At 45.2% G+C, this 12461-nt stretch overlaps 3 protein-coding genes across 3 annotated transcripts; 1 reads left to right on the forward strand and 2 right to left on the reverse strand.

Annotated features, from left to right (window-relative positions):
* Positions 1-3817: 3817 nt before the first annotated feature.
* Positions 3818-5074, forward strand: F4817DRAFT_312766 (uncharacterized protein; the record flags this gene model as incomplete). Its single annotated transcript, XM_049300169.1, has 2 exons — positions 3818-4454; positions 4527-5074. The coding sequence occupies 2 exons, from the start codon at positions 3818-3820 to the stop codon at positions 5072-5074; spliced, it is 1185 nt and encodes a 394-aa protein (XP_049162132.1).
* A 780-nt stretch (positions 5075-5854) lies between these two features.
* F4817DRAFT_368499 (uncharacterized protein) lies at positions 5855-8185 on the reverse strand (the record flags this gene model as incomplete). Its single annotated transcript, XM_049307249.1, has 9 exons — positions 5855-6406; positions 6521-6648; positions 6708-6819; positions 6887-7116; positions 7193-7270; positions 7333-7403; positions 7455-7525; positions 7578-7654; positions 7716-8185. The coding sequence occupies 9 exons, from the start codon at positions 8183-8185 to the stop codon at positions 6141-6143; spliced, it is 1503 nt and encodes a 500-aa protein (XP_049162133.1). The 3' UTR covers positions 5855-6140.
* A 2196-nt stretch (positions 8186-10381) lies between these two features.
* On the reverse strand, positions 10382-12365 carry F4817DRAFT_327653 (Non-histone chromosomal protein 6). Its single transcript, XM_049302062.1, has 5 exons — positions 12006-12365; positions 11630-11706; positions 11332-11427; positions 11159-11280; positions 10382-11104 (listed from the first exon to the last, which is right to left on the reverse strand). Exons 2-5 carry the CDS (start codon positions 11691-11693, stop codon positions 11090-11092), a joined length of 297 nt encoding a protein of 98 aa, XP_049162134.1. The 5' UTR covers positions 11694-11706; positions 12006-12365; the 3' UTR covers positions 10382-11089.
* Positions 12366-12461: the final 96 nt, after the last annotated feature.

Raw genomic sequence — 12461 nt, forward strand, 5'->3', positions numbered from 1 at the left:
CTTGACGGGAAGGGTCTAGATTACTTTCATATGTAAAAGTATGCCCATACGCAGAGCGTCACTTCATACAACAATGTAGTAGTAAGGATGGAGCTCAACCCCTTTTCCGAAGAATGTCTCCGAGGCTTTACGACTGGTGCATATTCCCTCCCTATAATGCGGCTCAAATAGAAAGAAGCTAGAGCGACATGCCAATATCATTAACAGGAATCAAACCGAATGTCGTCTAGAGCTCCAGCCCAAGCTTACCAAGCCTACAAGCTTAAAAAAAAATCTGAATACCGATGCTTGACGCCATGCTATGAGTGGAGAACTTTCCGGGGGCCCAGATCGAGATTCGAAGACCCGCTATTCAAGCTCCTTTTCTACCACGAGCTAGATGCCCTTAGTATCACTCTTCATGACGTTAGTTGGGGATGTGGGATTTGGGGTCGGGCATATTACACTAGATGCAGGTCCGCCACGCTACAGCTGCACGGAAGGTTTTCCCCGAAAGAGCGTATGTAATGAATGCATAGCAAAAGTCATAGCGGATTACTATACCATAGTATTACTGGAGCATTTGTCAGTCAAAATACCGGGATAGAAACCCCTTTCCGGACATGATATTAACCCACCTGGGTTAGAATAACCGACGTACCACCGCAGATATGCCAGCTACATAATTCGGAAGACGAGCAAGACAAGCCGAACAAGCTTTTGGTGTCTGTACAATTAAGCTTCTAACTCTATTTCGAGACGAATAGTGTGTCTGGTTTTAAGCTTGTCAAGCATGCTAGCTACCATTTTCCTTGGTTCCCCGTAGACAGCAGACCTAACCCGAATAAGAGGATCTTGGTACCAATGGCACTAAACTAATGCGTACGATGCGCTATACGGATCTGTGTCAATTACCCCAACTCTCCCCAAAGCTGTTTCATCCAACTCCGGATTTCCAGAAGTCTAGAGGCTCACTTTGTCTTGTCACATGATTCATATAACTTTATGGTCAAGGAATAGCAATAAGCTCCCATCTAATTCCAGGCAAAAAATTATTATATTATTGGCATTTGTCATAATCGTCATAGATTCAAGTCAGCTCATATTAGGACTATGACTACTCGAGTCGTTTAGAGTATGGTCAGGAACTAATGGTACTCTAGTCGTTACTATCTATTCATGATTGAGCAGAATCAAGTCAGGACAGGCACAACCGCCAATGTAATAGTTGACAATAGAGCACGCCGTTCATTTTAACATTGTTCTACGAAAGTCCACTGGCGAGTGTAATTAGACTAAAATACATGCTGTCTCCCCAAGTGTAAACTAGCCGACTACATAGCTAGAGAGAAACTCGAATCAAGCAATGGTCCACATAGCATAGTCCATTGTTACTTGCGCCAATTAAATCCCTTTTTCATGATTCAAAGTAAGGTGTTTATTACACGTGTTTTATTTTATTACACGCGAATTACACAACACGAATAATTCCGAATTATTCCGAATTATTCGCCGGAACCGGAATATCCACCTTCCGGCCATACAAGCCACATTCCAGCCATATTCCAGCCACATTCTAACATACACTCGGGCAGTCATTTAGCTACCAGTTCTGCGTTACTAACTCATCTCATGCTTCACAAGAATAATCAAAAGATAAGTGCTGTCAACAAGTAGTACAGCTCGTACTAGTTAAATAGAAATTACGGTAAGAATACCTAATTGTCAGCACATGTATTCCACGTGGCTGTATTCATATCTCATAATTTAACGTCGGGATGGTGTCTTTAGTTTTATTAGTCTGAATGGCGGCGCCGCAATTGTTTGATCTGGCCAACGGCGGATACGGTCACTAAATACTTAAGTGCCAATCAGGTCTAGAACTTCTAATCATTCTTTAAGGGCAGAATAACAAGGTAAACTAAAGCAACCATATCCGCGTAGAGTTAGTCGTGGATCTAGATTTTGGAGTGCGTGGCTGCCAATTACCTGCCAGTTGCCTTGACGACCACCTTTTATCACGAACTCTTTACTAGGTAATATTTTCAAAGTTACGACATTTATCTCGTACGAAGGATAGCATACACCCTCATTTAAGAAGAATATTGAGAGCAAGTTAGTTGATTGACTAGCTCTATCTAAGTTGGTTCTATCCTTCCTCAAGTATACCAGTTGTGTCTTGCTGTATCTTTTCATTGTTCACAAATATAAAACGATGCTTCTTAATTGTCTTTTCCAGGCCGCAATGGTGTGGTTGTTTAGACACATAGTTTCTAGCAGCTAATTTATTACCGTGAAAAATCAGCTCCAAGTAATAAAGAAAATATCAGAAATGAGAAGTACATTTTGATGTGAATTTCAGGGGAACCAGCAAAGCCAACGTGATTAGGTAGAATGTGGTGGATTTCAGCAAGCCTAGTCTAGTACTATTTCTAGGAATCTATGAGAACTTTCACATCCTCAAGTTGGATCTTTCATAACTTATGGGATGTTTTTTACCCAAGAAAATATGAAACATTGTTAGAATGGACATAACAGATATTGAACACATTGAGGAGTTGATACCAGATCGGTATCGCCGGATCACGTAGGGTTTGAACAGTCAAAGAGGATATAAGGAAAGAAAAGAATTCACCTGGGTACATAGGTACGTTTATTATAGTTACTACCGCAATTTAGTAGCACGTGGCACATTCAATAACTGGTTATCTTCATATAGCAACACGCTGGATGCAAGAAGCCATTTAGGGAACGACAGGGCACCAAATATTCTAGCAAGTGTAGACACCTGCTTCCTAAGGAGTCGCAAACAAATACTAGGTAGATTGCTCTACCCGAGAAGTTGATCCCAGCTTAGCCAGCATATAAAGTCCAATGGAAGATGTGACACCAGATAGGGGGTCGTGGCGCAGTAGGCTCTAGGTGCTGAGATCTAAATATTGCGCCTGGAGAGGTGTATCCAACAGCTTGTTCTTTTGCCTATTTGCTTCTGTAGTATCGTTACTGGTATGTTGTCTCACGGGTAGGCCATATTATCAAATTGGAGCGAAATTGAGGTAGCTTGGCCAATAAAGATTTACACCTGATGCCGCTGCTAAGATTCCAGATGAGAATATTTTCAGTATGCATAGGTAGGTAGTCACGGGCTTCCATATTTTCCACATCCACCTCATGATAGTCACAAGTATTTAGTCCTAGCAAACTCATACCAGATGATTAACTAAACCACTACCGTATCCATATTAGTTTTCTTTGAGGTAATGACTCATTCGGTTAGTCAGTCAACGTTTTTGCTACATGAGGTTATATACAATCATAGCGCCCCCCACCCAAAACAATCAGAATAGGGTTGACTTGGAGATTATACACCGTGACGTGGCTTTTTGGCCTGAATGGAACCAGAAACATATAAGTCACCTAGGTGATAAGCACCTGTCAACTAGGACGTAGATTCTTATCGTATTGCGCCTTGTGCGTACCTAAGTACATGCAACTTTAGATACGCACAACTCACTGCATTAGGTACCTTATTTTAATTCTCACGCATCCCGTCGGGAGACATCACATACCGCTTCGGATACTAGATAAGTAAATGTTTGCACTCAAGCTCCCAAAAGTATATATGCTTCCCAAGTGTCGACGTCTCAAGAGTTTCCAACTACTAGCATCCCATTTCACATCACCCCGCGTATAAAAATCCTACAGCTCTTTGACGCTCAGAACAATCACGCCTTTTATCTTTTACTTTTGCGTCTACTACGTACCTATTATTTCTTCTTTCATACATACCCATCTAGCTCCCCGTGTTATGTCTGGGGTATATTCTCCCTTTCACATCATGGCACGACAAGTTGCAGAAAGCGGTATTAAAAGCATGCCTACCGAGATTGTCGTCGAGATATTCACTTCCATGGAGAGTGCCAGAGAAGTTCGTTCACTGTTTCTCGCATCAAAGAGATTCTACAAGGTTTACGTCGAAAGTTCCAATCACATCGCCAAGGCCCTCATCCTTCGCCGGCTTGACCCGAATGACTACAAGTTGGCTGTTATGGCTATTGAGTCCCGCAAAGTCAATCCCCTAGATAAATCTGAGTTGAAGCAGTTCTTCAATGACTACGTCCACCATCGTGAATGGGATATCAAGCTATTTCGGATGTACACTGCCTTTCATCTCCCCGAGCTCCAGGATGCAGCCGAGCACATACTAGAAAGCGAGTATGGACTTAGGATACCAGAGCTTCATGATATTATTCCAGAGACGGCCACAGAGCATGCCCGAAAGATTCGAGCTCTTTATTTGCGCGAAATACTTCTTAATCTATTTCATCAGATGCCTAATCGATACAAATATACACTTACACCCTTTTTGGAAAGCCCTCCATACCCAGAATGGGTGATCGATTTCCGGGCCAACTTCTGTTATGGAGAGCTTATCCAGGTGGAGGCCATTAGTAATTGGCCGTATAGGTTCTTGGGTACGTAAAGATTCCTTGCTATTGTATTATGCCACCCCCTTTACGTGGAATCTAATCTTACATGATTTATAGTTGCACTGGACAAGAATCATATCACTCTACCGAAAGCTCAACATGGTCCGGGTTGCAAATGCTTCAGCAATAATGGGATTCTAAACGGGCAACGGGTAGTTCACATGGGACAGCAAGATCCGTATAAATGGATGAAGCTGGAATCCTTCGCAAAAGTTGTCGGCATACAAAAACTCTATCGTTGGTGTTGCCCAACCAGGACCGATATTGTTCCAATGCGTGCAGAGTGGTCGAATTTCTCCTACAACTCATACCCTATTATCTCAAACCCGGGGCATTTGCGCATGTATCGAGAGGCTATGTACAGAACGGAGCTACTCAACCACCCACGCTTCCATAACGATCCAGAGTCGCCAATAGACAAGATCTGGAACAAGTCACACGGCCCGTGGTACGCAACCGATGGTATAATTTGGCCCCATAAAGATCCCACGGACAAACTTCTTCGCATCCGAGTTCTCAGCGACTACTCTTCCCTTGAGGCATTGAGACGACTGGTACATACAAACGATCCTCGTATCAAGTCGTGGGGCCTGAGAGCGATCTAGATTCAAGCCTTGACACGGACAACCGTCTTTTATTAGGCTTTAAGGGATGAATATAGCTGGAGTATCAAGGAAATCGGCCTACGAGGGGTGTGGATATTAGATATTTCGGCTGGGAAGGGATTGAGCTGTACTTATAGTTGCCTTTCCTGTACTCTACCCTATAAAAAGTACTGCGTTCCCCTTAAAGTAGTAGCATCTATGTATACACCTGTGTCCTGATTCTCTCGCTTCCCTACTACTTTCCCTACTAACACTACGACTACCGGCCGGTCCTATAAATCATATGAACTCCGCCTAACACAACGAATGAGCTCCCTAGTAGCGACGCAGGACTAACAGGGTCTTTAGTAATAGAAATGCGATGCTTTTGTGTGGTCACTTTGACTATAAATTATATAAGAGAATTATGTTTATCAAAAATAATGGCTAAAAAGGACCTCCTCCAACTTGAACTATTGTTCGACCCACCGACAATTAGACAGGCATAGAATAACCTCTTCCTCCTCGCCCCCCATACGTAAATAAAACTCATTATTGACGGAGCCATTATTAACTTAATCACGCGTACGTCAAATGACCATAGATATATGTGAAATGAACATGTTAAATAATGTGGAAGTAAATCAAGATTTCGCTGAATGCTATGATAAAGAAAAGGGGGTATCATCGAACAATCTGCCTCTCTCGTCGTCATCATCGTTTTCAGTCGTCAATCTCGTTAGGGGAAATGTAACATAGGAAATATCGTGAGCTTCGTTAACTCGTGGATGTAGTCATGCAAACGCGTGTCTGTCGTAAATCCTGTCGTTTCGGGAAATTGAGTTAGGTATGTCGTATGTGCTCTTTTATGTTCCAATCGTATAAACCTCGGTTTTTGTGCGAGCTGGCTACTCTAGTCGAGGAGCTATATCCGAGTTCGCGCAGCCTCGTGAATAAATGGAACATCTGGGAAGAGAGAAAAGATCTCAATAAATTTTTCGGCGCTATTATCCGTATGGTATATATTATATCGTCTCTAGAGAGGCTGTTTACTCTCGTTTTCTCTTGTCCGTTTCGTATAAATAGACTAACTAGCATCCGCAACCCTATCATTTTGTTCGGAGGGATCCGGGGGAACCGACGCAGCTGATGTATCCGGCGACGAGGCGAACAGCTCCTGAAACCGCGTGGCGGCCTCGCTATTTGCGAATGCAAGTTCGAACGCGCCAAGGCGACCCTTGCGCTGGTTCGTGGGTCGATATTTCTCCCAAAACACGTATGGTTGTATATCACGCAGCCAGATGCGACGCTTCGATTTGCGGAGGAGCCAGGACGAAGACACGTTCGGCGGAACTAATAGGGGAAGATCACAATTAGTCGATGATGGGACAACACAGTAGCAGTAGAGACAAGAATAAGAATAAGAACAAGGAGAATTGCGGTTTGAACGCGTAAATGAGCACATACTAAATGCTGTCCATACGGGACACGCTCGCAGCTTGCCTTCCCAGACAGCAGCATGGAGGCGGCAGCCACCCGTGGCGCTATCCTCGAATACCATTAGAACATGTTGATAACCATCATCAATGATTTGGCTAGAGTTTACATGTCAGCCTCGCTGCTTCGTTGTGTAGGTAGTGTCTTTATAACTCACGCTTGAAACAGACGCCTCTCCTTGCGAATGTGATATTCAGCAGGGTTGACGTTGAGTGTAAGTTGGCTACGGACTCGCAGGCACAGAAATGTGCAGTAAAAGAGCACCATTTCTACTCCCAGTCAGTCAGCTTAGCTCTTTAATAATATGAATCTTTTCAAGTCTCGGGGAAAGCTAACCTTCCCAAGTCAGAAACGATAAGTCTGCCCAAGGCTTGACTTTCCGCTCTGAGCGGCTCCATCTAGATAAGTGCAGGACAGAGTCGCTCTCTCTTCGAATAGAGAGTTCGTGGACACCGAGGACGGAGACCCAGTTTTGGCTGGCGACTTTCGATCGGATCAGAAGCGATGGCGCCTGGTCTCTAAGCTGCAAGAAGAAAATAACTGAGATGCGGTCGCTATCGAATGACCTGGGATGTATATCAGTATATCGTACGTAATTACCGAAGTAAGCCTGCACTATGAGGAAATTAGACGGATAGTTACCTTTTGATTAATATCTTGACGTCTCGTGGAAGTGGCGGGAGATGGCCGAGTTTCTGCAAAGGCCCGAACGCATCTGAGCTGTCCGAGAATTAGCTGCAATTTAACCCTAAAGCGTCCAGTTAGAGAAGCAAATAACTTACCGTCCTTGATGCTTAAATTCCCTCCGCGATGGCAGGGGTTGAGTAAAGATTGCCTCTGCCCAGTGCGAATTCTGCCCGGGTTCAATACAACTGCCCCTAGAAAGAAGCGTCGAAAGGCTTACTGTCTCTTGATTCCAGAACTCCAACGCCTCGTCTCGTCGGATGAGATCCGTTCTGATAGGACTTGGCGGGGCTAAAAGAGGGATCAGCTACATTGTAATAATAAGGAGGCATGAGTTACTGACGTATCTTCCTAGCTGCACGTAGTTGGAGAATACGGATGCGCAAGGATTCCATCCCGTTCAAATCGAAGTTCGGGGACCTATCTAACTGGGTAGCAGAAGGATCTATTAACGAGTCAACTGGGGTGGTAGGAACCATACCTTGTTAGAAGTTCCTGGAGCAGCCGCAGGAATTGATTATACATGATAAATCTAGCCGGTAGAGTGGTACCAGGGAGTTCGTTACCAAGTTTATGGTACATGGTCCTCCATCGGTGCTCTTTGTTCATTGACTTGTCTTCGTAGAACGACATGATATCCCGGAGCGTTTTGCAGAGACATGGCAAGACGACGTTCAGATAGTCAAAGACTGCGGGCAACTGAGAGACGTGAATCTGGGCTTGCTCTGCAAGGTCGCGTAGTAAACGGCTTGTGTTATATATCTCTTCAATAATCCCGCTTAGATGGGGATGGAACTGCTCTGGGAGACAATTTCGTAGCCCTTGAAGGTTGAAGCCAACCATATCGGCACGATCAGCCTCGAGAAAACAGCCATTGAGCAACTGAGGGCTGAGCTGTTGGACCGCCACCCTGGCGGTCGGGGTTCTATTACGCTGTAGAATCGGATCCATGGCTAATGAAGCTCTTACGATCCCATGATGGCAAGTAATCAAGATATCTCACCGCAGAAGAGAAAAAGGTGGCCTATCCAGCTTATCCTCCACAGCCACCACGGGACTCGGTTTCGTTACACACCAAGCCTCACAGTACTTGCAGCTGATGCCGGTTCCAGAAGGTAGCAGAAAGCGAACGAAATCGATATTAACGTGATAGTATAGCGTCGTTTAGGAACACTAAGATTCTCACTCGGTTGTTGATAAGCACCCGGAAGATCACCGTCTCCACACGAGAGGTAGTTGGCCGTGTGGGGAGGGGGAATTTTGAGAATGAATTGACTAGCGAGGGTAGACTCAAGAAGAGTTTGTCTTATACCTAATAAGATTTAGACGTAATGAGAATCTTGCCCGTGAGAGGAAGTGTGCTTCTGCAAATCTCATATAACGTGAATCCAGAGCCCAACGACGGTGGGGTGACGTGTTAGGTATGCATTCCCCAACAGAGAAAAGGCTCGATCCGAAGAAGGCCGTATGTGTGTGTGTGTGGAGTTCGTGTGGACAAGCACCGAAGGTGGAAAAAGAGAGGATAATACTAATTATACGATGATGCGGCTATAATCGTATGAAAACTAGCGACTATATAATCTCAGATCTGAATTTTGGTATTTTAGTATTTTACTATAATATAATCTTGACCGAGATAGAAATGCGTGCGTGGCTCAGCTATCCTGATGCCGGTGAGAAGTGCATAAATACGAAATTAATCGACGGAACAAAAAAATAAATAATAACCCTTTGCTCCGAGTGGCAATCCGTAGAGATGATATTAATCAGGTCCAATGAAGGAATCAGCCGACACAGACGTACATAAATGAGTATGAGGACGATCAAGATAGGAAAGGCATAAAAAAGAAAGGAACATTTAAGAAAAAAAAACCGGAAAAAAAAACCACCGCCAATTGGCTTGGCTTGGCTGTCTGTTCGGAAGTTTGCCGTTGCGGGCAGCTCTGGAAGTGGTCTTTCAAACATTATTACCTTGACTCAAGTAAGAGACTGCCACGAAGCCCGGCAGCGAACCTCTAAGCAAGCGTATGCACCAGGGATTGGTGGACCTTGTCCGCAGAGACCGGATCAGGCGTAGAGCGGGCCATGGTGCTACCACGCTCACGGCGCGGAGAAGGGAGCACTTGCATAAGATAATATGCAGGGAAGAAAGCGGACTGGACGAGGGACGAGGGACGAGGGGTTTTGTCATGACGATGCTTGCCGGGCAGCTTTGCGCTTGTCTGTCTGTCTGCGGCCTGGCGCGAGCCCGGAATTGATGATGGGATAATAAATAACGAAGCGGGAAAAAATCCAACAAAGACAAAACTTCTAGCGATTATGACTTTCTGTGATGGACATTACCGCTCGTCTCGTAAGCGCCGACGCGTACCAAATTTTGGCCGGCGATAATGTCTGCAGTCCGGGATATATGTCTGCCAGCGCTTGCTAGGCGGCTAAAAAAAATATTGCGATCGAAAATAATACCTGATCAATAAAACATGATCGTATATAAACAGGAACGACCGTATTAGATGGTGATAGAATATTAGTATACCATCTTGCCCAGCAGGCTATCGGGTAAGTGTAGGGTGGATCCGAATGCTGTATATCATGGAACATGCAGCATGATAGACTAACCTAGTATCTTATAAGGAAAGGACATCAGCATCATCTCTATGTAGCTCTGGTCGAGGGACTGATACACAGCTCCGATCGAGGGTCCGATGGCGTGCGATGAACCCGATGCTTCGTTGCGTTACTTTACAAACAGCGCTTGCATGCATTCCCAGTCCCAGAGCGAGTTGGTTGGGCAGCTAGTACGCATGAGTGTCAGATCTGACTGATCTGGGCAATATATTAGATCGATATGTAGGGATACGTATGCTGTATGACGGACGATATCTTGGTGAGTACCTACCTATGCTGCCCTGCATATGCTACTGCCGCCGTCGCCGAAGACGCGACTGGATGCTGTGTCTTAATTTAGGACCCTTATGATTGGCTTAATTGAATCAACCATTTCCCTTCTGTATGGGCCAATCGTGAGTCCAGTCTAACCATGGTGACATGGTCGGAAAAAACAACAACGAAAACTCGGAGAAGCCAACTATATATATATATATATATATATATATGTACCTACCTGATGTTTAAGGATGACTTGATAGGCTACAAAGTTCCAGGCAGTTCGCTTTACTCCTACAGCCTTGCGTTTGCGGCGTTGTTGTGAATAAGGAGGGTAGGGAAAGTTGGAAACAGGTCGGGCAAGGATCTCAGCCACGTCTGCTCCCACACCTCTCTCGGTCAGACCCCTGACTATCCAGATCTCCGGGACAAGATCCTCGCATGCATCTGTTTACCGGGCACGGGACGGCTTGGGTTGGATTTGGCCACGTGGGAACGCCGCGCTTGCATAGTATTGTATCCGTAATCATTCTATCACGAGCTAGAGTAATGGGGCCAGCAGCTGGGACTAAATACTAGTGTGCGGACAACTCTCTTCAATGGTAAGAGCAAACTATTTTTACATCGCGTTGTTGAGAAGCACCGACGTGATAGCTTCGTGCTTCGTTGCAAGATGGCTAGCTTAAATTAGCTGCGACAACGCCACCGGACCAGGGTAATTTCCCCGAACTCTGGTCCAGTCAGAGTGAAAATGATGTAAAAGAAAACTAAAGCACAATGTCCCTTTCCCTGTGCATCAACACCGACCGATCCCATACGCATTAGACTGGAAAGGAAACTTGTGCCATTTACCACGGTCAAAAGGCTCCCTAGGCCGCACGACCAGAATCATCTCGTCGTGAAACCTCGTGACCAACAAGCGGGCAAGATAAGAGGACATTACTATTCGCTCTGATCATCTCCGCCAGCCTAATCGGATTCGGCCTAATTAGTCACGCTCAGCGCTGCATATTAATAAGAGGAATGCGGGTAAATTACCTGGTAGGCTTGCTTTTCGTCCTCATATCGCTTCTTATCGGCCGCTGCCTTGGCTTCATAAGGGGCACGTTGCTTGTCGTTGAGCGCCTTCCATCGTTCACCAAGGATCTTGCCAACCTGGCCTATGACGGAGTCAGTATGAGAAGACTTGGCGTACTACTAGCAGAACTTACCAAATGAGATACCAGGGTTCTCGTCACGGACGTTCTCTCGTTGCTCATTGGCGAAAAACATGTAGGCCGAGAGACCACGCTTGGGTGCGTTGGGGTCTATGTCCAACGAGTTAGTGACTATTCTAACAACTATGCGAGCTTGATGGTGTGCTGGCAACGGTTGGATGATATCTTGTAGCACTCTTGAAGACTCTAGCCATCTGGGAGCAACAATGTAGTAAAGACATGCTGGATTGGATACCAGAATTGGGATGCATCTAGACCGAATATATGAAAGCAGCGACCGTATATGACTTACCCTTCTTTCCTTTTCTCTTCTCGACCTTGCCGGCCTTGCCACGCTTGGTTGCTTCCTTTGGCATTTTGACTGGTGTTCTAATGGAATTATATGTTAGTTCCTGTTGGCCTAAATAGACATGCGTGCTTAAGATTGAGTGGTAAGAGGCTATGTGGTAGGGTGAGTGTGCTGAATGAGGGAATCGGTCGTTGGGTGGCGCGGTTGGGCGACAGCTCGAATAAGTGCGAATGAGGGGCATATGGATAAGATGTTGAGGTGGTGATGCAGGGTCATGTTGAATGCGATGCGCTGTTGTCGCAAATGCAATTGTATGCGCCAACGCGTGAAAACCGCGACTTGAAGCTTGGAATCGAGCAAAGTAGACCCAAATGCATACCTTGAAGTACTTCTTAAAAACTTGGACAGTTATGTTGTGGAAGAATAAAGCTGTTGCGCGCAATCGCAGTCAGTGGAATTGCCCAGTCTAAAATGCAGGGTGGACTAGGAAAATATGATAATGAATTCGCAAGAAGTCGATGCAGCAGTCAATATCAACAGAAGCTATTGAATAAGCTTCAAAACATCCGACGATGATGCAAATCATGTTAAAAACATGATGCATCTATTTAGAGACGAATTGACATTGCTGGGACGACAAGATGCGCGCAATGTAAGGAAGTGGTTGAGGTGACTTGATGTTTGCAGTGCAGTGCCATATAAACGGAGGTACTCACAATTTGTATGGGCAGCTATTGAGGTTGAGTGTAGGCTGCGTTTGTATGAGAGACGATTTAGGTGGGAGATTTGTATGTGGGAGAAGAAAGGGAAATTTGTATGGGGGGAGCGTTGGCCT

Source organism: Daldinia loculata, assembly GCF_022478755.1.
Source record: "Daldinia loculata strain CBS 113971 unplaced genomic scaffold F4817scaffold_7, whole genome shotgun sequence".
Lineage (NCBI taxonomy): Eukaryota > Fungi > Ascomycota > Sordariomycetes > Xylariales > Hypoxylaceae > Daldinia > Daldinia loculata.

Bases quoted from the DNA above. Each gene is read 5' to 3' on its own strand.
- F4817DRAFT_327653 (XM_049302062.1), bottom strand. From the start codon at position 11,693: ATGCCAAAGGAAGCAACCAAGCGTGGCAAGGCCGGCAAGGTCGAGAAG. The intron at 11,428-11,629 runs GTAAGTCATATA...CGTTGGACATAG, and splicing joins GAAGAGAAAAGGAAAGAAGG to ACCCCAACGCACCCAAGCGT. The intron at 11,281-11,331 runs GTAAGTTCTGCT...ACTCCGTCATAG, and splicing joins GAACCCTGGTATCTCATTTG to GCCAGGTTGGCAAGATCCTT.